Source organism: Dermacentor albipictus, chromosome 1, assembly GCF_038994185.2.
Source record: "Dermacentor albipictus isolate Rhodes 1998 colony chromosome 1, USDA_Dalb.pri_finalv2, whole genome shotgun sequence".
In the NCBI taxonomy this organism is placed as follows: domain Eukaryota; kingdom Metazoa; phylum Arthropoda; class Arachnida; order Ixodida; family Ixodidae; genus Dermacentor; species Dermacentor albipictus.
In genome coordinates, this window is record NC_091821.1 from 311,824,601 (window position 1) to 311,850,456 (window position 25,856).

At 43.1% G+C, this 25,856-nt stretch overlaps 3 protein-coding genes across 4 annotated transcripts; 2 read left to right on the forward strand and 1 right to left on the reverse strand.

The window, feature by feature from the left end:
* The first annotated feature begins 116 nt into the window (after positions 1–116).
* LOC135905067 (uncharacterized) lies at positions 117–25,507 on the forward strand. Its single transcript, XM_065436052.2, has 8 exons — positions 117–300; positions 402–842; positions 18,184–18,258; positions 18,898–19,035; positions 19,438–19,534; positions 22,167–22,249; positions 23,585–24,437; positions 25,375–25,507. The coding sequence occupies exons 1-8, from the start codon at positions 256–258 to the stop codon at positions 25,422–25,424; spliced, it is 1,782 nt and encodes a 593-aa protein (XP_065292124.2). The 5' UTR covers positions 117–255; the 3' UTR covers positions 25,425–25,507.
* Positions 1,720–5,566, reverse strand: LOC139057345 (BEN domain-containing protein 5-like). 2 transcript variants are annotated; one of them, XM_070535338.1, is made up of 11 exons: positions 5,306–5,566; positions 4,175–4,296; positions 3,953–4,078; positions 3,791–3,877; positions 3,347–3,548; positions 3,203–3,238; positions 3,027–3,092; positions 2,476–2,550; positions 2,293–2,354; positions 1,991–2,207; positions 1,720–1,897 (listed from the first exon to the last, which is right to left on the reverse strand). In XM_070535338.1, exons 1-11 carry the CDS (start codon positions 5,499–5,501, stop codon positions 1,782–1,784), a joined length of 1,305 nt encoding a protein of 434 aa, XP_070391439.1. In that variant the 5' UTR covers positions 5,502–5,566; the 3' UTR covers positions 1,720–1,781. The 2 variants fall into 2 exon arrangements, with proteins under 2 accessions (XP_070391439.1, XP_070391437.1); XM_070535336.1 differs by having other exon boundaries at positions 2,293–2,357.
* LOC139054501 (uncharacterized) lies at positions 7,236–17,412 on the forward strand. The gene is made up of 3 exons (XM_070531560.1): positions 7,236–8,572; positions 8,661–8,778; positions 9,273–17,412. Exons 1-3 carry the CDS (start codon positions 7,358–7,360, stop codon positions 10,511–10,513), a joined length of 2,574 nt encoding a protein of 857 aa, XP_070387661.1. The 5' UTR covers positions 7,236–7,357; the 3' UTR covers positions 10,514–17,412.
* Positions 25,508–25,856: the final 349 nt, after the last annotated feature.

Below are 25,856 nucleotides of genomic sequence, written 5' to 3' on the forward strand. Positions count from 1 at the left end.
AATTAAACAAGATGTTGTACTGCATTTCCAGATTATCTATAGAAGCATTTCACATATACAGCTTTTTTTTTTCAGAAATAACGCAGTACACGAACGTGCGAAATGCCTACATCCACATGTGTTCGCCTCGCATCTTGCGTGATGGCGCTGTTTGGCGCAGTGTTTGAGCGCGCAAAGAGTGTCGAATCGTAGAGCACGCAAATTATTGTCGCGACTTTCATGTGAGACTTTTCACTGTCGCCGAAGGCTGTCGTCATGTCACTCCCTAAGGATGCTAATGAATTTAATATAATTGACGACGTAAGTACACTGAACAACATTCGATCCTTGCTACCTTAGTTTTCGCTGCCCAGCACAGCTGGCTTCGTGTGTCATTATTTGCATGGTCTGGAATTTTGCAGAACTTTTGGGATGAGTTCAGCGACGACAACAACTCATTTAGTAACACGAATGGAGTCAGCAGCGCCTCGAACAGAGGCGGCGCTCTTGCAGTACCCGAGGCGCATGCAAAGTGCAACAAAGCAACCGCCGATGATTGTAAGAAAACGGTCACTACAGGGCCCGAAAAGAGAACCGATGATAACTTGTTTGTTGCCACGGGTCTGTGCGCTGAGGACCTTCAGAACTGCTTCGACGACGATTTTGATGAGTGTGCCAACGAAAGTGAGCCTAAAGGAGAGGTAGGAAATAGGCGCTCGTGTTCAGACCCCGACGCCAACATACTACCGGAGATTCCATCGGATATGTTTGATGACGATTCAGTTGGTTGGCTCCCAGAAGAACATGAGGCTGTGCCAAGAAAGCGGAAGTTCCCAGGCCCGGCTGGCATACTTCCCAAGTCTGTGAGTATGCCGTGCGACTCTAGTGAGTTATGCCCGCACGTTTGTTTCGTGCACACCCAGGTGAAAATGTTCCCATTCCCAGCTGGATTATGAAACCGGAAATTCCTCCCAGCTGGAAAATATCCAGCTAGAAAGGCTACATTCCCAGTCAAATTCCAGCCGGAAATAAAAAATTTTCCAGTTGGAATCATTTATTTCCAGCTGGAAATGGGAAAGTTTCCAGTTGGAATCTTGAATTTCCAGCTGGAAATGGGAAATTTTCCAGGCGGAATTTCTTATTTCCAGCTGGAAATGGAACATTTTCCAGTTAGAATATTTTATTTCCAGCTGGAAATGGAAACCTTTCCAGTTGGAATCTTTTATTTCCAGCTGGGCTGTCTACCAGTTCCAGCTGGAAATGGGAAATTTTCCAGTTGGAATCTTTTATTTCCAGCTGGAAATGGAAAATTTTCCAGTTGGAATCATTTATTTCCAGCTGGAAATGGGAAAGTTTCCAGTTGAATCTTTAATTTCCAGCTGGAAATGGGAAATTTTCCAGGCGAAATTTCTTACTTCCAGCTGGAAATGGAAAATTTTCCAGTTGGAACCTTTTATTTCCAGCCGGGATGTCGACCAGTTCCAGCTGGAAATGGTAGGCAGTTCTAGCTGATTGTAAATGAATTGGAATAAGGCCTAGGCTATTGTTAGCAATATTTCTGGCTAAATAAATAAGGCGCCATTAGCTTAGGGCAATATATCTAACTCATCGTACAGAAGTACATAGATTTCTCAATACTTCAACAAAAATGCAGAGCTTACAGCTGGCTCATCTGTGATTATTGGAGTGCCTTCACAGAAATTTCTCATCAGCTCAGGTACACAGTAAATGAAAGCAAGATCGTAAAACTGAAAATACTTTATTTCAACTGTCATGCAGCCTTGTGCTAGCACATCCAAACTTCAAATGCGCAGCTTTTTTTTAACGTCCTGAATTTTCTCACTCAGTACACGCAGGACTTTTCCTGATGCCACCGAGGTGTCGACACTCTTTTTCTTTCCCCAGTGGGACAGGCATGCTAAAAGGAAAAAAAAAAGAAGTTAGTAAGAACAGTTCAAGCACATAAGCCTACCCTACCCCCCCCCCCCCCCCGCCCCCCAAAAAAGCTCACCAAACACCGCATCCAACTTTTCAGGTGTTAGCTGTTTGCATGGCTCCCCTTCACCGTGTCTTGTTGGTCCCAGCCTACCACTTATCGAGCGCTGTGCTAGGGTTTCAATACCCCAAATAACTTGTGCAGCTTCCCGCACAAGAATTGAAGGTTTTTTATTGCTAAAAAGCTTTGCAGCTTGTGCGGTTGTGATAAAAATGTTGTTGCAGAGGTGGAACTAAAACAAATGACATGAAAAAAAAAAGGTTATAAAGAGCCTTAAGCAAATGAAGTGTTCAGCATGCTGTTTGAGGACTACTTACACGTCCATCAGGAGTAGCAGTAAATGATGGTAATGCACACTCCTGTGATGAGTTTTCAGGACCTGCTAATAAATATTTTTTAAATATATGTTATAACAAAAACTCTAATCTGAAAAGGGTAGGAGGCAAGTGCCTCAGCACAATAGTAAACTTTGTTAAAGCACAACCGGAGTATACATTTACCTGCAACATACTCAGGAGTTTCACCAGATGGCACCCCGAGCTCCTCTGGGCAACCGGGCTCCCCAGTTGTAATGCCTGCATATAATTTTGAACCATACTCAATAAGGCTAAGCATAGGGATAGCAGATTTAGGCAACAAGAGACAAATAGGTGGTCACGATAAATTCTCTGTACAGAACTCAACACAGGCTTGCAATCAACAGGAAAGCTGCCAACATCACACAAATGTCAACCTATTGTTGCGTACAGCAAAGCAAAACATTACAAGGAATTAACTGCCCTTGAATAGAATGCAGAATTATGCCTTTTTATAGCATTTCACGGTGCCTAGTGCCTGCTTGATTAGTAGAGACATCACAATGTATCAAAAGGGTGGCCTTGATATTATGGCTTGCTACTCTGTGGTAATAGTAAAACACTTCTCAGCAGCCATGGAAAACTTGCACATGCAGTTGCATTGCAGTGTTATGAAGCTATGCTGAATGAAGTCTGCTTCTGCAAGCAAACCACGAAGCAACCACAGTTTCTTGGCACAACAGTGTTACACATACATGTGTCTTGCGCATCACACTGAGGAGGCCCTTGAGGTGGAGGCATCTGCACACTTCTTTCTGCTCCTGAAAATACCACAGGAACATTGGCATACAGCACATGTTTGTGTGTCTAAACACGTTATTTCTACATATTCTTGTGCAATCAAGCATTCAATAATGCATCACATGCTTACGTGCTTCCTCCCTGATAGTGTCCAGGGTTTCCTGAACTGTGAACACAAAGGTGTTTCTTATTTAACAACACAATACTTGAATTCATTACATATAGCCGCAATGAAGGTCAGGAATAAAAGAAAAATGTAAATTTGTTAACTCACAATATGTCATCTGGCTCACGACTTTAGTTTCGAGGAACTCGACTTGTTCCTTGAGAGCGGCATTGTTTTTCTGCTCTTGTTTAAATAGCATTTTCCAATACTTTATTTCCTTCATGGCACTTCTCAGCTGACTTGCCGGAATTAATGCTTCATCAGAGTCAGAGCTTGACTCTGACTCTCTGGCTGCAAGTTTGGCCATTTTCTGCACAATAAAAATGAATATTACTGTTGCACAATCAGGCCTCTAACAGATGCACCATAAAGTAACCCCATGACTATGCACATAGTCAAATATAAAAAGTGAAGCAGAAAATAGTCCTAAAGAAGGACTTGTAAACCGACAACTACATATGTGCATTATTGCAGCATATTACTGCACATGATTTCAAATGGCCAGACTAAATATGGAAAGGGCTCACAGGAAAGGTAAAAACCAATTCGCACCTTTCCGGCAGGAGCTGCAGAAGGCTTGGACTTTTTCTGTGCTATGGTGCTTTTCTCCACTGCAGCACCAGTGCCTGAAGTAGGAAGCTGGAAAATTTCATAACACTGCATGTAATACATAAAGGCATATGGCTAGCACCCCAGGAAAAGTTCCCGCACTACCTTTGCATGTTCTGCTTTATTTGCGTCTGCAACATTCTCAGCAATGTGCTGCGTGTACCGCGAAAGAATACTCGTGTACTGTTGCTTCCTAGCGGCAGCCTTCGTTTGTTTTTGCTTTTGCAATTCCTGCAACAAGACATGCATATATACTGTGACAATCAAGTTTCGTATTGGCTTATATTTTTACTGAAAAAGGGACCATGAAAATATTGCTTTTGTAACCTGTCTTGCTGTTTTTCTTGTTGCCTGCTCCTCCTCCCCTTCCGAATCAACATCAGACGGATTGAGCTTAGGTATTTGAGGTCGCTTCAGCTCAAGTTGCCGCTGCATCTCCTTTTTTGATGCTGAAATGCAATTGAAATGAAGGCATACTTATCTGTCATGCACAGTGCTACACAAATCATACCAACCTAATGAAAATAGAGATGACATATATACTACCTTGTCAATTGGGCAAATTTCACAAAATAATTCTGTTTTTACGTGACAAATTCCAACTTAGTTATGACAACCTGGGGCTCTTCAGTGCGCTCCCAAACCTAATTACACAAGCATTTTTGAACTTCGCCCACAATGAAATACGGCCGCGATTGAACTAGCGAGCTCGAGCTCGGCAGCGCAATGCATATATAATCAGTAAGCTACAAAGGCATTTAATGCAGCTATATGGAGCATTTTAAACAGCTAAGCGTTATATTAGTGACCACATTGAACAATGATGCAGCAATATCGCGGTCGATAATTTCGATACCGGTGCAGCTCGATCCTGATCGAAAGTGGCAATGTGACACCGGTATTACACAGAACCTTGATGCAAATCTCTCATGCCCATACATAGCAGGACGCGTTTTCCTATGCGACTCTAGATAATCGGCTGCAATTCCCTCGGCGTTGTAGTTCGATTTGCCGTCGTTAGTTAAGCCCCTCGCCTAGCTAATCCCGACACGCGATTCTCTGCCCAGGACATCGCTATTCGACTGCATAAATATCATCGCAGTAACGTAATAAGCGCAGAAAATGTTAGGTGTTTGAGAACACACACAAAAAAAGGCTCAGTGTGACGATCTAATTACTTTCCAAGAACGCTAACGAAATAAGTACAGGACGAATGCCGGAAGAACAATCATTTTCTCAACACACATTGATGTAGACAATTTCAAGTGCCTTCCTTAGGCATTATGTGCCCTCCTGGAGCAGTTGTTCTAAGGGCCTACAGCGTTTTATGCCTACAGCACTGCTTCGATTGCACTGTCAAAGCACGTGCCAACAGTCGTACCCAATTAGTAGAAATAGAATGCGCGTAAAAAAAAAAAAGTCACAACGCGTTTAATCAAACGAACACAAACCACTCACCTGCAAGTTTCAAGATTTGCACAACGTATTCACCGCTGTTTTCTTTGTCAGATGGATCACGCCAATACGCACTGTAGGTTGTCCGGTTGTCAAAATCTGACTCATCTTTGGGGTTAAAGCTTATAATATCTTTAACCGGGATAGTATACAATTGGTTGTTGCCAATTTCCTCTACGAAACGCACGCACGCGAACATACTATATAGGAACTTCTGCCGCAGCGACGCAAAGAAAAGCCAAGAACTCCAACACGCTGTTACGGTTCAACCACGCCGCCACTGCGACATAAAATAAAGACCCAACATAAAGGAAGGAAGCGGAAGTGACGAAAACAAAAACGTCATGGATTTCATGGTTGCTAACAACGGGCATTTCAAAATGTAATCCGCAGGTATTCAAAAAAATACGCACGAACAACAAAGAACACGTTATTTTGTGCTTTTTTTATTAAGGATAAATAACTGTGCTTGGATTTCGGTAGCATTTTACATGTAGTGTTAAAATAGTATGACCACACGGCCGCTGCTTGTAGCAGCTTGATGTAACACTAGTAGTACGCTCTAGCCACCATGGCCATACTGTGTCTATTCCACGACCTACTGAACTACAGACCTGCACAGATCTCCCTCCTCCAGCACGCCTGGTCTAGTTCGCCCCTTTTGCCGCTAGGGAAAGAACGTACGAGCAGAGTGGCGCTAGTCATAAACTGTTCACTGTCGTCTGCTTCTGCGATCTGTTCAGCGCTTGTCTTGCCATTTCGGCAGGCACAAAGCGCTTGTTTTGGCGGTAAATGAATAAATTCACAAATATACAAAAGAAGACATATTTGCGAATGCTTTGCGTTTGAATAATGAAACTAGAAGACGATGAGCGGTGCAAGAAATGTAAACAACGAGCATAGGTGGCCGCTGCAATGCTAGATCAACGGCATAAATTTCCCTTTCCTAGCCTCCTTAAGAGACTGGAAAAATTGTCTTAAGAAGATTTATAGGATAATCTAGCTTTCTTTAGTTGATTACAGACAGCCTAATGTCGTAGATGACATTAGGATTTACTACTGTGTGCCGTATTGAAAGGAAGATGATCTGGTAAAAGTATAGTAAAAGTATTCACTAGTAAGTCCTCCAACCGATATGTGCAATAGTCTGATCGATTCTGTTTCAAGGGGAGGTGAGCATATCTTGTTTTTAATATCGTTGGATGTCTAGCTCAGTAGAAAGCTTTCAAAAAATTAAGCGCGATCCCAGTGCTTTAACACGTGCTGCAGTGCAGGCCTAAAAATCGTGTCACGGAACTCTTTTAAAACTGTAAAGCTAGCTTTTCCGCGTAGTACGGCGGCAGAATAACGGTGGTGCTGAAGATACGTACGCAGTGAAGCTGTGTGCGTAATTCACTTTTTGAACTCGTGACGCATTCACGGACAACTTTTAAGAGTTAAAATGAGTGGTAATCGTTCTGTCGTCGAACATTACGGTGGCTTCAAGTTTCTAAAGAGCGCAGACGCGAATTTTACAACGTGTACAATGAAACTGTTGGGCACGTTGCGAACTCTATACACAATGCGATTTATAATAATCTCCTTGAAAAAGGCAGTGGGAGCGGCTATTTAACGCTGTTTTAGAGAGCAGCGGACTACGCGCTCCGACATTCTGTAGGTTCGGGCAGTCAACTTTTGAAGTCAGGTGACCGACCAAAGCCTTGTGACATCTCTGTCACTGTGTTAGCAAAAATCGTCAACTAGAGAAGCAGTTCGTAGCAACACAACAGCTTCCGTACTAATTACAACGCCGTACAGCCGCCCACCGCGCAGCAGACGAACAGGTTATAAAAGCGCCACCTACGGCAGTCGGTTGAACGAAAGTGGGCGCAAGCTGCTCCCATAGAAGCCGCATATCTGTGCAGGTCTGGAGTTCCAGTAGGTCGTGGTCTATTCTACAAAGCAATGCGGTTGGTGCGGTCGTTTAAGGGCTACTAGTAATATCACGCTAGCATCGCGAGTGGAGATATTTTTGCAGTGTTTTCAGTCTCGCACGCTTCGGCACAGATTGTGTATATGATGGGTCCACCGAAGAGACGAAAGACATATTTGGATCCGGGATCAAGTGATTCCATACCGAAGACAACGAAATGGCGCCTTCACAATTCATCGTGCAATGCTTCGCAACCCATGTCGCCTCTTCATACACGGGCGAAAGATCGCATTCCTCAACCCGCACCTTCACCGGAGAGTTCGTTGCACCCTCGGCACGATCAGCATGGCGAGGAGCGCGAACTGTCATCTCCAGAATTTTTTAGTGACGACTGCGAGGAAGAAATGGACGATGGTGGCACATCACCGGAAATCTTTAGTTTTAGTGATGACTGCGACGAAGATTTGAATGAATCTGCGTCATTCCGAATGGACGATGGTGCCACATCACCAAGTACACCGCCTCAGGACAGCTATGCATCTGAGAATGTGTCCTCGGAGAGTAATGACACCTTTTACGCAGATTTAGCTGAACCGTTCAATGATGACGGGACACTGACCCGGGGCGATGCCTACATGATGCTCTTGGACGTCGCTGTCAAGTACGGCCTCTCCTGGACGGTAATCGAGGCCATCCAGAAATTGTTCAACAACCTTTTAGGCAAAAAGGCGTTCCCTGAGAGCAAATATTTGTTCAAGAAGCTCTGTGGTGTCGATATCACAGATATCGTGTTTCACTTTTACTGCCCACATTGCAAGCTGTCGCTTGGAGAAACGAAGGGTAGTTTAGAAGAACGACGAAGACTTCAGGCTGAGTGCCAATTGTGCCATTCAAAATATGTTGGACGTGACCTCGTACGTTCGGGCAGTTTTTTTGTGAGCCTGCCTATCAAAAAGCAACTGGAGTTCGTGCTTTCTAGCAAAACAGCTGGTACTGCAGTGATGGATAGCCTGCATAAAAGTTCTGGAAGCACTTCAATGAGTGACATAACAGACGGCTCGCAGTACCGAGTGACGCGGGAGAAAGTTGGCATGGCTGCACACGACTTGACAGTGACTGTAAATTGTGATGGCAGCCCCGTCTTCAATTCATCAAAATACAGCATATGGCCAGTTCAAATAACCCTTAATGAACTGCCACCATTACTGCGTTGGAAGAACGTAATGATGCCGCTACTGTGGTATGGAAATGAACATCCAAACATGACGCTGCTGCTGGAAGCCTTTGTCATTCAGCTGCAGAAGCTCAACACAAGTGGCATAACTTGGACATTCAACGACACGCAGATATGCTCTAAAGTAAGAGTCCTTGATGTGCAATTACCATATATGTCTTGTCTAGATATATATATATTTATGCTTGTCTATGTAATTGTTCGTTTTGCAGGTGTTCTGCATCTGCTGCTGTGCAGATTCACCCGCAAGAGCAGCAATGCAGCACATGATGCAGTTTAACGGCTACTTTGGCTGCAGCTGGTGCTACCATCCAGGCAACAATGTAGATGGTAAGTTTCATACAAGAAGTGTATATTTTGTCTTCCTCGTTATTATAGCATTCACATGTGTCATCGGCAGATTCATTGTTTATCTGAAGTTCAACTCAACTTTAACCCAGCAGTGCAGTACGATTGTGAAGCTCAATAAGTTTCACACGCTAGCAGGTGTATAAAAGCACCCAGAACCCAGTAGAATGTGAACTGGCAGTAGCCAGAAGAATCATCGTTTTATGAATCTCATGTATTAACATATAATCAGATTACTATCATGATACACCAGTGCCACTTGCTTGTCATTATATTTATAGCTTCGTCTCTTGTAATATAACTTCTTGTGCAGAGTGAAATCACTAATCACTAAAAATTGGCATTTTTACTTTTATGAAGCAGTTAGGTTAACTGTAGGTTAAAAACACTGTTCTTAATTTTGTTGAACTACGTGCTGGCACACGGTCAGTACTGGATGTGAATGTCACCTTGGCACTTCTTTTTCTGCAATGCAGGTACAGTCAAGTACTGCTTAAGCGAGCCTCATCCTGACCGCACAGATGAAGAGCTAGTGGCAGACATGACAGCTGCCTGCCACACTGGCTCCACGGTGAAGGGTGTAAAAGGCCCTTCTCCTTTAATCAATCTGCCTGGATTTAGCCCTGTGTGGTCCTGGTGCCCTGACTACATGCACTGTGTGTTGCTTGGTGTTAGCAGGCAAATAACCGAGTTATGGTTGTCAGAGTGTGGAATGGACTATTATTGCGGAAGTCCTTCTACAATGAAAGTCATTAATGAAAGACTTCTCTCAATCAGAATGCCTGAGTGCATCAGCCGTCAGCCAAGGGCACTGACAGTACGAAAGTACTGGAAAGCATCTGAGTGGCAATATTGGCTGCTGTACTACAGCATGCCGTGCCTCAGTAATGTACTGCCAAAGAAGTATCTTGAACATTGGGGTCTCCTTGTAAAAGGAATGTTTCTCCTTTTGAAAGATTCGGTGTCACTGTTAGACGTAGAGCACAGTGCCCGATTTCTCACAGAGTTTGTAGTTGGTGTCGAGTTTCTTTACGGTCAGAAGAACATGACCTATAACGTGCACCAGCTCCTTCACATCCCAAAGTCGGTGGTCCTCTTTGGCCCTTTATGGGCACACTCATGTTTCAGTTTTGAAGTGAACATGGGCAAGCTGCTGCGACTTGTGAGTTCTTCTAATGGAGTAGCCCTCCAAATTGCTACACGGCTGCTGCTTCACAGCAGTTTGTTTGCCCTAAAGGCATTGGCGACTGACTATGCATTGTCATTAATAGAAGCGAAGTCTAAAAAAATAGTTGGCAAAATTGTTCCTTTGGGAAATGGTGAAGCCGTCTCCAACAGTTTTCTCCGTGCTCACTCAGCATTGCTTGGATTTGAAGCAGTGGAGTATAAGAGAATAAATGTGAGCGGTGCCATCATTACTTCAGAGAAGTATATTAGACACGTGAGAATAAATAGCACAGCCGTTATCTTGGCTGATGGTACTTATGCTAAGGTGAAAAGAATATTTTGTTGTAGACATGGCTCTACTGAACGGTTCTACATAATGTCAAATGTGTACTCAGTCAATGCTTTGATGCCAACTGAACACATAAACATTGCAAAGCAACAATATGAAAGGCTGTTTGAGATTGATGAGCATGCCCGCCCTTGCATATACTTTGCTTTTGGCAGTGAAGAATTATTTTGTAATCTGATAAATAGCTATGAGTGGTCATAGAAAGGCAATTCCTGATTGATAAACAGCGCTCCAAGTACTATTGTGCTGTGTTATCGTTCCAAAATCTTAAACAGACAAAGCTTAAAGGGACAGACAACTGCTCAGTACATGAATCAAGATAACCCTGCTGATAAAATGATTCCTTCTTGTAGTGGCTAAAACGAGCCATGTTTTTTTCATTAAATGTGGATTTATATAGTCCATCACTAAGTAGCAAAAAGTGACTTTTGGCGGTCCATGTGGTGAAAACATGAAGCTGCATAAGAGGTCCACAACTTGACCTTCTCCTAGTGTATGCGGTTCTTGCTCTTTTTATTAGTATTGTAATGCAGTATACCTTTTATTATTATAAGTTTGTCCTAACTTACAATGTGCAGATAAGCCTTCATTTGTAGTGATCAGAAAAGTGGCGCTGCCTTCGTTTTTGATGAGTCGGCTTGGCTCGTCTATCGACAGAACAACGATGGGGGCCAGCCAATCATGACAGGAGTGTACTTGAGGAAAAACATGGTGCAAATAAAAGAAATGTCTGTACGATGGCACGAATTTATTGCACCAGTTTTTTATTTCCAAGAGTGGTTGAAAAGGTCAAAATGTAGGTAGTTGCGACAGTTACACTCACTCCTGTGAAAGCAGAACAATGGGTGGCTTTAACAGTTTCCGAGGCGGGCTATCGACATCACTCTCACTTCTCGGCATTGCTGGAAGAGGGGCTCTTAATTTTTTAGGGGCTGCTCAGATCGAAAAATTCTCTTTACTAAACATCCATGCACTTTTGGAAGTAACCGCAGCAGATGTAAACACTATTTTTTTTTTTTATTGCGATGAAGGCTTGCCCTTAAGGCATAATTGTTGGAGCGTATATGTGTATTATATGTGTGCTGTGAGGCCTGTGTTGTGTATGAATTGAAGCAGTGTTTTGTGAAATTTGTTATCATGTATCCAGCGGTCATAGCTGGTTGTCACACTGTAGCGGAGGCCGGCTTGCAGTAGGTGACGCGAGCGTTCCGACTGTAAACCCGTACATGTCCATATTAGGTGGTATGCATCTGATTCCACCACAGGAACGGAGCAGTATGGACACGTAGCACCCAGTGGTAAATGCGACCAGTTCCACCTTGAGACAACAGCCGGTGTAAGGGCCACCCCGGCCCGAAGCCTCCTAAGCACAACTTCCTCCGCCCTAGTAAGGTGAAGGGGGAGGGAGCAGACACACGGTGGGATAAGAGCGCGTGTGTCCTGCCGGAGAACATTTTTACGGGCTCGCAGCGAGTTACGGGGTTGGGGTGGGAGGGGAATAGGTGGAGGATCAGGATTAGGAGGGCAGTGTGCCTGCTGGTCAGCAGCAATGTTGTGAGGGTTCGCTGAATGGCCTTGAATCCAGTGTACCTTGACGCAAGTAGCTGTCTTACTATTCATAGTGTGTATTCTCTCGCAGATTTCCATCGCCTTATCGACCTTCTTGAGTTCCTGAATAGCCGCTAAAGAATCCGTGAAGATGTCTAGTTGCTTGATGGTAGGCAGCTTAGATGTCGCATCTTGCATAGCGTCGTGGATGGCTTGAAGTTCCATTACTAGAGCGCTGGCTTCCGTAGATAAATAGCGCTGGTGGCCGCTGATGAAATTATGCGTTGTACTCGGGAATGATGTCCTTCCGCCGTCTGGGAGAATGGTAGCATCCGTATAGACTTTGCAGGTGTTAACGCATGATGCATCGACGATGTTGTGTTCGTCAATAGTACCTGTTGTATCGCTGCGTCGTAACTTCGTTGGCTTATTAGTTGTGATGCTGGTGAATTCCCAGGGAGGCATTGGGCAGGGCTGATTGTCAATCCGAGAGCCGCGGTGAAAATGAGCATGCAGCGCAGCAACAGCCGGAATAAGTTGCTTTTTTATTTCACGTGCTTTTTCACGTTGCAAAATGAGCTCTGCAATTGTGTTGAGCTGGGCATGTTCCTGTAGGGCTGGTATCGGAGTGATGCGGGGCAGTGCTGTGATTGTGCGCATAGCATCGCGATTAATCGTCTCCAACTGTGCTAGCTGTGCCAACGTCAGCCGTTGAAATTGTGCTTGATATAAAATTCGTGGCTGCAAGACTGCACGCACCAACCGTCGAGCTACATCGGTACGAGCTCCAGCTGCTTTTGCTGCAATGCGACGAATAAGGTGAAGTGTTTTTGTCGAACTCTGTCTGGTTTTACGGAGCCAGTGTGCACCACTGCCGGATTGGTGAATATCGAGACCCAGTATGCGGACCTCAGAAGCCTCAGGGATTGTCACTGCGCCGAGTCTAAATGTAAAGGGGTGCTGCGTGATTCTTGTGCGTCCTTTCTTGTTGGCCACCACAACATAGCTTGATTTTTGGGCGGAAATGTCCAATCCTGCTTTCCGAGCGTAGTTGTTCAGCACATCAAGGGCTTCTTGAAGCTGTTGAGTTTGTCTAGATATATCTTTATGCACGGACCACAAAGTGACGTCATCTGCATAGATTAAGAACCTCACATCTGGAATCCGATGTAGTTGTCAGGCTAGAGGTATTAGAGCAACGTTGAAGAGAAGAGGAGCCAGAACCGAACCTTGTGGGACTCCTCTGTTCGATGTGAAGTATCCTTCTTGCCTTCCATCTACTCTAATCGCAAATGTGCGATTCTGAAGGAATGAGCAGATGAATCTTATCACCCGCGGTGGAAGTCCCAGGTCGGTGAGGTTGGATATAGTGATTTCATGGTCTATATTGTCATAAGCTTTCGTTATGTCTGTTGCTACTACCGTGCGCACAGCGTGACTGTGTGGAGAAACCTGTAAAACATCGTCTGATAAGATAGAAAGTCCGTCTTCAGTTCCCAAGTAAGAACGGAATCCAATTTGAGCAGGATGATATTTATCGTGGCGTTCAAGCCACCAGGAAACTCGTGTGGCCAGCATCTTTTCAGCGAGTTTGCAGACAGTTGAGGTTAGTGAAATTGGCCGTAAAGATTGCAGGCTATTTGGAGACTTTCCTGGTTTCGGAATCGCGACAACAATTGAGTGCTTCCAATCAGGTGGAACGTTTCCAGTCTCCCATACTTTATTAATAGCCTGAAGAAGTGCGTCGAGAGCTGCTCCTTCCATGTTCTTGAAAACCTCATAAGGAATACCATCGGGACCAGGTGTTGTTCGTTTCTTCGAAGTTTCAATCGCCGCTATTAGTTCGGCCATGGTGAAAGGGCTGGATATATCGGATATGGAAGTTGTGTCACACTCATCAATTTCGGGGCAGTTTATCGGTGACGCTTGGTCGTAATTCGGGAAAAACGCTCTAGCAGCCTGTTCTGCAAATTGATGCGGCGCACTCTGCATCGCCAACCTAACGCTCGCTGCAGGGTCAGGTTGCTTATGACCGCGTTCCATTGACCGGAATGTGCGCCAAAGTGCTCTGTTTCCAATGCCCGATCCAAGATTCTCGCACCACTCATACCATCGTCGTCGAGAAAGTTGCTTTTCGTGCTGACGCGCCTTCGCCGCTATATGGTTAGCACGTGTACGGCTACCTGGTGCATCGGGATTTCTCGACACATACAATTCTGCCTGACGTCGCTTTGCCCAAAGTTGCAAAAGGGTGAGGTCCGGTTGAGGTTGTTCCTCGTCAACTGTGGTTACAGTGGTGTTCCTCCGTAGCAGTTCTTTCAAAGCGGGAAGAATTTCTGAGGGCTCTGAGGGTACTTTATCAGTCGATGATTCCCGAAACTTATCCCAATGCGTGACTGTTACTCATCGTCGAATTTTCTTTATGCACGTTCTGTGCAAACCAATTATTATTGGCATATGATCACTGCCCCATGTATCTGGTTCCACCCGCCACTGCGGCATTCCAGGACCCAACCACCACGTGAGGTCTGGGGCGTTTGTTCTAGATACTGCGGGCACAGTACAGGTAGCCACAGCATGATGGTTCAGCAGTGTAAAAGTGGCATCGCTCATGATGTTTTTAACTTGGTATCCTCTTCGGGAGTTGTACTTGTACCCCCATTCTGTATGTGGGGCATTGAAGTCTCCACCCACGAGAATAGGAATTCCCGGGTACGTAGACCGGAGATGGGCTATCCACCCCAAGTTCAAACGTGTGCGCTGCGGTCTGGCGTAGAATGACACTAGAATGACAGGAGTCTTCACTGGTCGTGTCAGGACCCCGACAACTTCTTGATTACCACTACACCATGGCTCCAGGTCAATCACTGTGTGAGCAATTTGCGATGATATATAAACTGCAGCTTTTCCCGGAGCTGAAGCCATTGTAGTAGCACATCTATCTCTAATAGATGGGTTATGGTACCCATTAAAATTGGTTAGGGAGCATAGCTTATTATGCTCTTGAATAAGCAGTGCCCACACATGTAGCTTATTGTATTGAAGCTTGGTCTTAATTTCTCCTAACTTGGAGTTTAGGCCCCGACAATTCCACTGAAGAATTCCATCCTGTGACAGCTGCTGCAGAGAATTAGCCATGATGCAGGCAATTCTGAATGAGTAACGTTAGCTGAGCGAGTTGATCTAAAACTGCTGTCCAAACAGCTTGGTTGACCTGTGGTGCCGGACGGGATCCAGGCGTAACGGTGGCATTAGCAGTGGTTGAAGCGTCACGTGTCGGTCCTATTTTCTGACGACGCAGAATTACCAATTCTTTATGTTTGCGTAGTCGCTCAATCTCTCTGGCCAGTGCGTCTATCCGAGCGTCAATGTCATCATGGTCATCATCTGACTGATGCAGAGGTTCCGGTAATTTCTGTTTCTTTGTCTGCGACTGCTTGCCACGTTTAAGAACAGAAGAATACAGTTGTGTTTCTGGGGCTTTTTCTTCTTCTGCCAGGAGCATCTCTGGCTCTTCTGCAAGAACCTCATAACGATTGTGTGTTGTTACTATAGTCGTTTTTGGTATAGCCTTTCGTATCCGGATTGTGGCCTTCTGTTTAGTCGGACAATTTGTGCTTGTCAAATCATGCTCATCAGATTTACATAAGCCACATCGATATCGTGGTTGGCCTTCTGGTGTGAGCTTTTCTGGATCAATAGTACGCTGTGGGCAAAATGCTTGCATGTGTCCACGTTGAAAGCAGCGGTAGCAGAATATTGCTCGAGGGAGGTATGGTTTAGGTCGCAATATGCAACCATAGTAATAAAACCGTTCTGGGATACATTGAGGGCCCTGTACCGTCACTAAGCATGTACGGCTTTTGCCCATGAATCTAGCTGCGAGCACCCTGTGTGTCGTGGAGGTCAATTCACGACATATTATCTCAGGGGTGTCTTCTGGGTCAATGCCATAGACAACACACCTCTGTATATTAGGGCCCGATGCAAAGTAGCACTGCACAGGCAGGTGTTGATCTTCTGACAGCGGGATAGATGTTAAAGTGCACATTTTCTGCACATCACTGAGAGATGCCAAGTGCACAGTGATCGAGATGTAAACACTACCGAGGGTGAGCTTTGCGTTGCACCATAAAAAACTAGGTCCTTAAAAATCGATTCAGTCCCCTTTAAAAATAAAGAGCAAGAGCTTAGCTACCTGTATAATTAAAGCTCCCACACAAACAATCCGAAAAGGTTCAGGTGTAGTGAAGGAATTGCATGAAATATAGTAGAGCGTTTGGAAAGTGTCGTATATTTCGAACAGGGATAGGAGCCATAGGACTTGCACCAGAAAGTTTGAGAAGTCGCTTATACAGCTTCCCTGCCCAACATACGAGCTGCTCAGATTGGCATACATCGGCAAAAGCTTTTTTCTTCTTTTTTTTTCTATTGCACAGCTAGAAGGGTATCCTTAAATTCATAACAGCATTGTTATGACCAGTCGTTTCGTATTATTTTCTGCTCTCGTCAGCTCTCGCTCGTACTTGTTTGGTAATTGATTGGTTTGGTTTCATATGCACTTGTTTAGATTGTCATGGTGAGAAAGAAATGGGTGAACAGGTTCACAAAACAATTCACACTGCAATAAATTGTGCAAAAGCAGTGCACTTATACCAGCTCAACGCACAGAAGTGCTCACAACTGCGTGCGACGAATGCGAACAGTAATATTGTGTCGGTGTGGCTTCACCCTTTAGAGTGAGCTGGCGGCCCCGAACATTTAGTGCCGCCCTTCGGAGGATGGCCAAAACACACGCAAGTTCTCGGCGCACCCTCAGCACAGTGAGGCGCCACCACTCGCACACCTCTCATAATATTCTTGCTCTGTGATGTTGCATTACGTATTGAAAATCTGTTCTTTCTCTTTGTGTATAGATATATGTATATATACATTTGTGTGTCTGTTTGTAAGATACCACGATTTGTCAGAACCTTTTTTGCTATATGTGAGTTGTTCAATAATTAAAGCTATATACTATGCTATTTTTCATAATTGTCCTCATTGGCTTGTATGCCATGCTGTAACAGTAGTAGAGGCATTTGTAAGGCAATGTAGCCTTCAGCCTTTCACCTTGCGTGCAAGGAGAAAAAAGTGCAAATTCAATTCAATAAAGCATTGTAATAAAATTACACTTGTATATTCTCATTTTAGTAGTGATAACACCACATGATCTGGCACGCATGCTTATAATGTTATGCAGACATATGTTATCTGGCCAGAATAACATTAGGGGCTGAGCAATACATTTGAATGTAGAACCTAATTTAATTTTCCCTATTGATCACTTGGTAATTTCTCTTTCAAATGTCTGCAGGTTGATTGTTTTTTCATATGGCCAACATATGCTTTACACTTGCTTTTCATTACGTGCCTTTTAAAGCAAAATGCATGTGAATGTTTTCTTGCACAGATTACATATGTATTTGCCGCACACTACATTACTGTTGTCGCGGTTCTTGAGCTAATAAATTTGCTGTTTGACATTCAATGTGGCTACAAGCAGCACTCTAATGTACTTAGGACATAACTATAGGCGAGTTTATTCATCTGGAAGTATATTGATCTGCATTTACTCCATGTTGTGTATCATAGAATGCATGCAATGATAACGCACTTCTAATTTTCATGTAGTCACATAAGCAAATTTACAAGCTTTATGAATGCATGCCAAACCTTATGTGTTTGGCATGCATTCTGCTTTTTTTTGGCATGATCTGCTTTTAAATATTTAACTACAGCAGCACATTCAAGGCAGTTATGTAGAACAGCCTTTATGCAGCTGAAATTACTTTTGTCCACTGGAACTGCAGAACTTTCAGCTCGACATAACTTATCCCAACTGGAACTGGAAAATTTCCAGCTGGACATATGACTTCCCAACTGGAACTGGAAAATTTCCAGCTGGGCATAAAACTTCCCAGCTGAAACTGGAAAATCTCCAGCTGGAAATAAGACTTCCCAGCTGAAACTGGAAAACTTCCAGCTGGAAATAGCAACTTCCCAACTGGAAATGGAAAACTTCCAGCTGGGAAATGACATTTCCAGCTAGATATGGAAAATTTCCAGCTTGGGGAGCTGTTTCCAGCTAGAAAACAGGCTGGAAAGTGATTTTCCAGCTGGAAATTCCCACCTCATTTTCATGTGGGCATTTAATGTGTGGCTTTGGAAAATGACTTCTTTCTTGGAAACTACTATGCTAAGCGAGCAACGTAGCAGCACCTTACAACGTGCCTTTTTGTAGTTGTCTAATGTTCTTTTTTTTTTTCTTGCCCTGGTTGTAGCGCCCTTCACTGTCATTTTCTGGTTTTGGAATGACCACCGGTGAAGCAAACTCCAGGAAGCCAGAACCACCTGACGTACGTTTCACTTGAAAAAAAAAAAGAGTCGTGTAGATCTTCAGGACTCTTGTGATTTCCCATATTGCCTGAGCAACTAAACAACATTGGACATAACTGTAATCCTGCCAGTGCATCAATAAATAGATAGTATCATGCTTTGTAGGTAATGCACGTGATCTTCAGCAGATATAGTGGTTCACTGGGAAGTCTTTCACTTATGCATAACTATAGTGAGAGCTGCAGTAGTGCACGTTTTAGCCATGCGCCCAACGACCTTTCCCAAACATGCATGCTATACACTTCACTTTGGTGCCACTGCAGTGCAGTCCTGCCGGACAAGGTGAAAACATCAGTTTTAATGTCTATGCGGACAGTTCTAACTTTGCTTTTATTTATGTGCCCCATGCAAGTTAGTACATGTTTTTTGCATGCAGTAATATGGTTAAAGTTGTTCCTTGGTTGAGGTATGCAATGCTAACATAATTTCAGTCACAATGTGGTTATATTCCCAACTAAACAGTGACACATATGAATTAACACTCTGGTTATGTTGAAATAAAGAAGTGCTGCTACTGCGCAATATAGGCCACTTATTTTAGGTTGCAGTCTGCGAGTCTTGTCATGCTCCTTTGCCCATTATTTGTTGTACTCTTGCAGGATTTACTCTGCACTCCATGGAGCGCTGAAGCAGACAATCCACTCTCTCCTTGGCAACATTTAAGACAGGACCTCGGAATTGAAGATTTGAAAGATAGTAACCTCAATGAGTACTCCATTGCCTGGGTCCTCAAGATGGTATTGTAACTAATCTGTTCACCTATTCCATATGAGGAGTGCAAAAAGTTAGAAAATTTAGAAAATGTTTTAAGAGTCATTTCTAGTTCTATAAAGACATGATAAGAGCTGTTTGTTTATAAGCTTAGCTATTATTCCTAACTATTATTGATATCTATACCATCAAAATACATAAAAGTATACATAGAAGCAGCAAACTGCTATCTTGTCTTCTTTGCATTTAAAAATGCATAAGCCTCAAGTACTTGCACCTCATTGCACAATCCCAACTCTCTAGCCATGTGTAAGACACACCCATGGCTGTGAGTAATAGTACTTGCAAACCTCATAATTTTTCTTGAAAAAATAGTGTCATCCGCCCATGTGCCTCCATTGAGCCAAACATTCTTGTATTCATTACAGAAACGACTACAGCAGCTTCCCCGTGGTAAAGTGCCAGTTCTCTGCACATCTATAAAGAATGTTGCAAAGAATATTCTAACACTTCGTGATGGAACAGGTAAGAAAAACCAAGTGTTTGCAGAAATGTTGACTGCATTGTCTGCTAAAAAACCTCTATTGAAATTTTTCCCACTCTTTCCTCTTTGGCACTGGTATTATCATTGGATTGAAATAAACTTTATTGTCTGAAAACACTACATCATTTCAAAGGCCAGTTGGTTCTTTACCTTACCTCACTTCACAATTGCATTGCGTGGTGTACTGTGCAGCATGTGAAATATTTGACACTTGTACAGTTGTACACAACCACACTTTCAAAAGTAGATAGTGACAGTGAACTTAACCATGTGATCATTGACAGAGACAAGGGTTATTTACCTATTTGAAAAGTTGAAACATTTCCCCCCTTTTGCTGACAAAGACAGATGGTTGCACATGCTAACATTGGCACTGACATGGAACATATAGGTCAGGGTCTTGCCAAGACTACCAAGCCAAGATGTGTCCTAACTGCAGCAATGCATGCCAGAACAAAAGAGCATAGCCATGGTCTTGCTAAGATTTGGTAGTTACTCCCACAAGTAGGACCCCAATCACGTGCATTTATAGAGCCTCTCGTTTTGCATCCATGAGAGCAACCTCGGACTCTTTTTTAATGTGATAAGCATTCTTTGGAAATTTCACACACCTTTACAGGAACATCTTTCTACCTATCTGTCTGTGTAGGTCTCTGAACCATTTTCTCTCTAATTTGGGTCATTGGGTAGTCGCTGCGTACTCAATAGTCTAATGGGTACAGCATCGGGCTGCTGCACTGAGGGAACAGGGTTCGAAAACAACTGTCAGACCAGCTTGCATCACTGGGTATGTGCCACTGGGTGCATGTCATTTTCAAAGACAAAAAAATCCTTTAATATTTCTCCCGTACTAAGCGTAATCAATCCCATGACATATATATTCAGACCATCTTGTCTGAATGTATATTGACACTGGTGCCACGTGCAAATTTCGTGGCAGCTGCCTAGACAGCGCAGTGTGTTCGGAGGGAAGCACGAGAGTGGCTGCATACAAGCCTCATACACATTGCGTTTTGGTGGTGGCAATGGGAGGTGTCACTTGATTGCTTTAATGCTAATCGCATTTACATAGACATGGGTCGTGAGATAGGTTCTGCCAAGAATACTTTATCCTGTGCCTCTTTCCGTTTTTCCAATATGGCTTTGGTCAAGGAGTGATTGTATCCTTAAAAGAAAGAATAAACAGATTAATACTGCCTATATTGCCTTTTGTGCTGTTTTTTAGGTTTTTGTTCATAGTGACACAGAGAGACTCGTTTCCTGATAGTCAAGACTAAGCTAGCTCCCCTTGTCAAGCTGTAGCACAGCAATCTTGTTTTCCTGCTTGGAAACCTAGGTTACGCATGCTAAGTTGCAGCACGTTTTTTTTTTAATTTGTTTTATTATTATTTTGCTTAATATCCAAGCTAGCTTTGCAAGCCCTCCTAGACTTTGCCGACTGTGACTACTGCTTACTTGTTGAATAGCTCAACACAACACACGTGTAACAAGTCGGCATATACGCGTAGCCATCTGTACTGCCCTACTGATGTGCCTCTCACCGGCTCAGTTCTCTGCAGAATTAAGCAATGAAACAAAAGCCACTTAATTAATTATCCTCATTGCAAGAAAAACATACTTTCAAGCGTATCAGTTCTTTAGTTAACCGAAAAAATTTATTTGGCTCTTTCTCTCAATTCCCTGATCAGAGGAGTATTTGGCCTCAATCGCATACATACTTCTCTCATGCCAATGCCTACTAGCTCTTTCAGGCATGTTTTCACATGAGAGCATGTGTACAAAAGTTCAGGTCCTGTGGTCAATGGCGTAGCGCTGTGTCATGTTTCTCTGCTGTGGAGAATCAGCTATGCTTTAATCCTCGGTGGTGTGTTTGGTGCATGAAAAATTAAAGAATACTAAAAAAATGTAGATTGTTGCTATGTTTCATTATGGAGGTACAGCAATGGATGTTTGCGTTAGTCATTTAGGTGTTCTGCAAACACAGGCAATGGCAAATTTATTTAGTTCATTTTAAATGCTGCAGTCTCCATGTTATGTGAACTACTATTTGAATAATACCTAGAGGACAGCTGAAGTGGTGCTGGCAATGAACACTTCAGGCAAAAGAAAACGCGCGTATGAGTAGAACATAATTGATTGGAGGTAAAACCACAACAGTACAGTGTAATAGCAAAAGTCGCTTGCTACACTGGCTGCAGCTGAGAAATAGTTCATTTGTGAAATTTAGAAAACCTTGGGGATGGTTTTCAACAAAAATACTACTTTAGCCAGTACGCTGGCTATACAAGGCTAAATCCTAACATTGCAGAAGATAACTGAAATGGCTGGCCAGTTATAAAACGGCACTTAATATTACAGCTTCTATTAATATATGTTAGTTCTTATTGGTGTTTCTTTAATGTAGCAAAGGCATGAGTGAATAGAAAGCAAAGTTAAATTGTGAGAGAAACCTGCAAAAACAGTAAAGTGTGCAAAAAGCGGCTTTACCATGTTATTGTAAGTAACAGTGTTTCAATACATTTCTTTTTTGAAGCTAAATCCGTGACTACATTCAAGTTCGTCTTACTTTATTTGCCATTTTCAACTTAGTTTTGTGAAATGCTTTATCACTAGGTGAGATTCTGGCAACTATTGACAAAAGCTGTCAAGATTACAAGCCCTGCCTGAAAGCAGGTGCAGCCTTTATTCTTGTGAAGGTGAGACTGTCTCTTTTATTGCCCAACATGGTAGTTGCCAAGCATGCAAGTGCTATGATGAAATCGCTTTCAGGACGACTTAAACAACATTCAAAACTGGTGTTAACGTTGGTTAATGGTCCTCAACCCTACTGAATGTTAAGCAGTGTCGTTCTCTCGCCAATGTAAACCCCTGGTATTTCAATATGAAATTGCTAACCAGCAAGTTGAGACTGTAACTAATTATAAGTGCCTGGGTGTTACCATTTCAAATGATCTCGACTGGTATGTGCATGTGACTAACGTGACCTCATCAGCTAACAAATCACTTCGGTTCTTACAACATCACATAAAAAATGCTCCACAGCATGTGAAACTATTAGCTCATAAGACACTAATACAACCCAAACTAGAATACGCACCAGCCATTTGGAGCTGTCGCCAGAATTTCCTCATCAGCACCCTTGAGGCTTTTCAGAATCGTGCCATCTGGTTCATTCACTCCGCTTTTTCATACGATATCAGCGTAACTTCGTTAAGAGCATAATCTGGCACACAAACCTTTTCCCATCGCCGTCTAATTGCCAGCTTATCATTATTTCATAAATTTTACCATAGTGTACTTAATTGTGCACCATATATCTTGCCACCATTACACATATCCCATTGCCTAGGACATTCCTTAAACGTAGCTTGTCTACACACGTGTACTATCACTTTTGCATATTCCTTTTTCCCTCGAACAGCCAAAGACGAACGGCCTTATGCACAGCATCGTTTCTATGCCCAGCTCATCTTGCCTTCATAGGAGCACTTGCCTCGCATTACGCCTAATAACAGTGTCCCTTTTATATTCGTTGTATTTCATATTCTTTGTAACCCACCCATTATGTAATACCCCCAGATGGGGTCTTTAAGGAAATAAAGTGATAGTGAAATAGCCAAGCAATGAAAGAAATATCTTTGTTTGTTCTTTAGTGGTTTGCCTAAATGTAAACAGTGATCAAGAAGTATAAAAATATGTGAAGGATGTCGTAATGGTGCAGCCACAGAGTTATGGGATTAATTTAATAGCAGGATACCCTCTCTTTTTCTCGTTGCTTCTTTTCTTTCACTTTCACTCTTGTAGAAATGCCATAAACATACTTTGTGTTTTACATTTCAAAAAAGCATAGTGCGAACGAGTGGATCTTTATGCATGAATTGCTTTTTTACACGTGGATGTCATAGAAAGCAGCGCACATAAATTTTATTTGTGCCTCAAGGCTGAAATTAACATTGGCGCCAGTCATACCCAAATGCTACAGACCACAACAATTCAAAATTGTAATGCAGCTCATTCTTTCTTTTCCATAGGCAAGTGTTTACGTCAATGACCAAGGCCAGCATTGTCTTGTCCTCACAAAGCAGAACATTGTACAAATCTACAGCTGTGCTGAAGATGGCACCTCTGATGTGAGCAGAATCGATGTAAATCCCATGACATTGCAAGACTTGGAAGGCATCTGTGCTCAGCTGGAGCGTGAAGCTCTCGAAGATGCTGCCAAGCATGAGACTAGGGGTTCAGAGCACCAGAACTCTAGCTGGGGCTCTTGTGGATCCCCGCACCTAGAATCATGTGCCAGGAACTTTTCACCAATACCTCATGGTTCAAGGAATGGGAGGGCACAGTGGACTCAGGGCAAGGAAAGTGCAAATCCAGGTCTCTTTTCTAACAAGGGAAATACCGATGCTCCATTGCAACCAAGGAATGTTGGCATAAATTCGGGGCGAACATGGGTTGCAGCAAGAGGCGCAGCTCGTACATCACACAGCCCCATAAGTGCAAGACCTGCATTAGCTCGGGGAGCAGGAACAAAGAGGCCCATTGCATGGTTAAAGGAGGATGTAATCGAGCTTGATGGTCCGCTGACCTCACCATGCCTCCCAAAAGTTCCAGCGTACAAGCCACCAGTGAGGCCCTCGGCAGCAAGCTCAGGTCCCAAGCCATCATGTGACATGTCATCTGTTATCAGCTTGCTGAAGTCTTCTGCTGCAAGCGTGTCGCAGGTTGCATCACAGTCTGCTTTAAACAGTACAACTCCAACAAAGTGTATGATGAATAATGGAACTAGTACATCAGCGAATGCTGCAGCTGGTGCAAATTCCTCAAATTCGTTGATCCCAAATGATAATGACACAAGTGTGGAAGAGCTTCAATGGCTGGAAGGTATGTGTGATCATAATACAGACATGTTTCATTTTTATTATCATGATCGCTTGCACAGCTTTGCACATTTCTTTGTCCTGCAGATGCTTAACATTGTCATTTTGTCATATTTAGTCTGATGTTTGGCATCAGACTAAATCAGACAGCATTTTGGTTCCTGCTTCCAGAATAAAACTCCTGTCAAATTAGGGTGGCAGTGAAAGCTCACTTTCTTTTCTTCATTTATTTTTCTGTTTACTTCTGTTTATTAGGTTATTCATTTATATTACTTCATTTGCCCAAACAGCACCTACAGTAAAGTTAGGTTACCAGCCATGAAAAGATAAGAACCCTGAACTGACTACTTCATAAGTTGCCTTCCTCGTATTATGCCACTTTTAAATTTTTTTCTGAACTATAGCTCCATTTTGCTAAATGTTCAACTGTTACAGCGTTAAACCAGATGAATCTAAGGAGCATTCGTGACAGCATCCTGTGTTGTAACTTTCCTGTTTACAGTAGGCTCATTTCAGATAAGCTTGGACAAAGCATGGCTGGTCAACTTTTTTTGTCTGCTTAATAGTTTTTATATCATTGCTTGAAAATCGAGGTTGAGAGATCTGGTCTGAAAGGTCCATACAGCGTCTGAAACTTTAGTCACCGTTCTGTATCCACATGCTTGGTGACAGGGCCAAGGCGAAGTCCAAATAGTCGTGGAGGTCCGAAAAATTCGTCAGCAACTGTATTTCCTCAAAATGGAAGATCTAATAATTGCAAAAAGGCACACAAAATAAAAGAAAGGAAAAGTTGCAGCTGGAAGTTTGCTATTAATTTTATGGCTTAAGGGGGTTACAGTTAAAGTTCCTTCTCAGTTAACCTTTCAGGCACTCCGGCAGTTAAACAGTGAATGAAGACTAATGAACATTTCCTGTTTTATGTTTGTTTAATGTATTTTCAGATGACGCTGATGACATCTTTCAGACCATCGATGATGTGTGCCTTGTTTAAGCAAGAAAACGAGCCTTACTTCCAAGGAGTGTTTGTAAGAGAGTGCTAATTGTTTCACAAAAAATTTATTGCCATTATGCCAATCTTGTCTGGTCATTTTTACCATCTGGAGATTACGTGTAGGCCAACACATTCTTGCAACTTCCTGAAAGGTGAGCTTTAGCAAACTTGCTCATGGTAGTCCCATTTATGTTATTTCCTCTAACTTGCACTGGGAGTTTACAAGTACATTGCCTGGAGAGCATACTGTAAGTGACTGTGTTGGTAGACACGCACAAATTTTGGATGCACTTGAAGTTTCTAATACTGATGCCAAGCTGTGTTTAGTTACATGTTCTACAGTGCTTGATGCTGGGCTAGTTGTTTGTAGCACTACAGACAAAGCGATTTCAAGAAAGTGCAGTGAAATAGAGTATGTGCTGTATAAAGCTA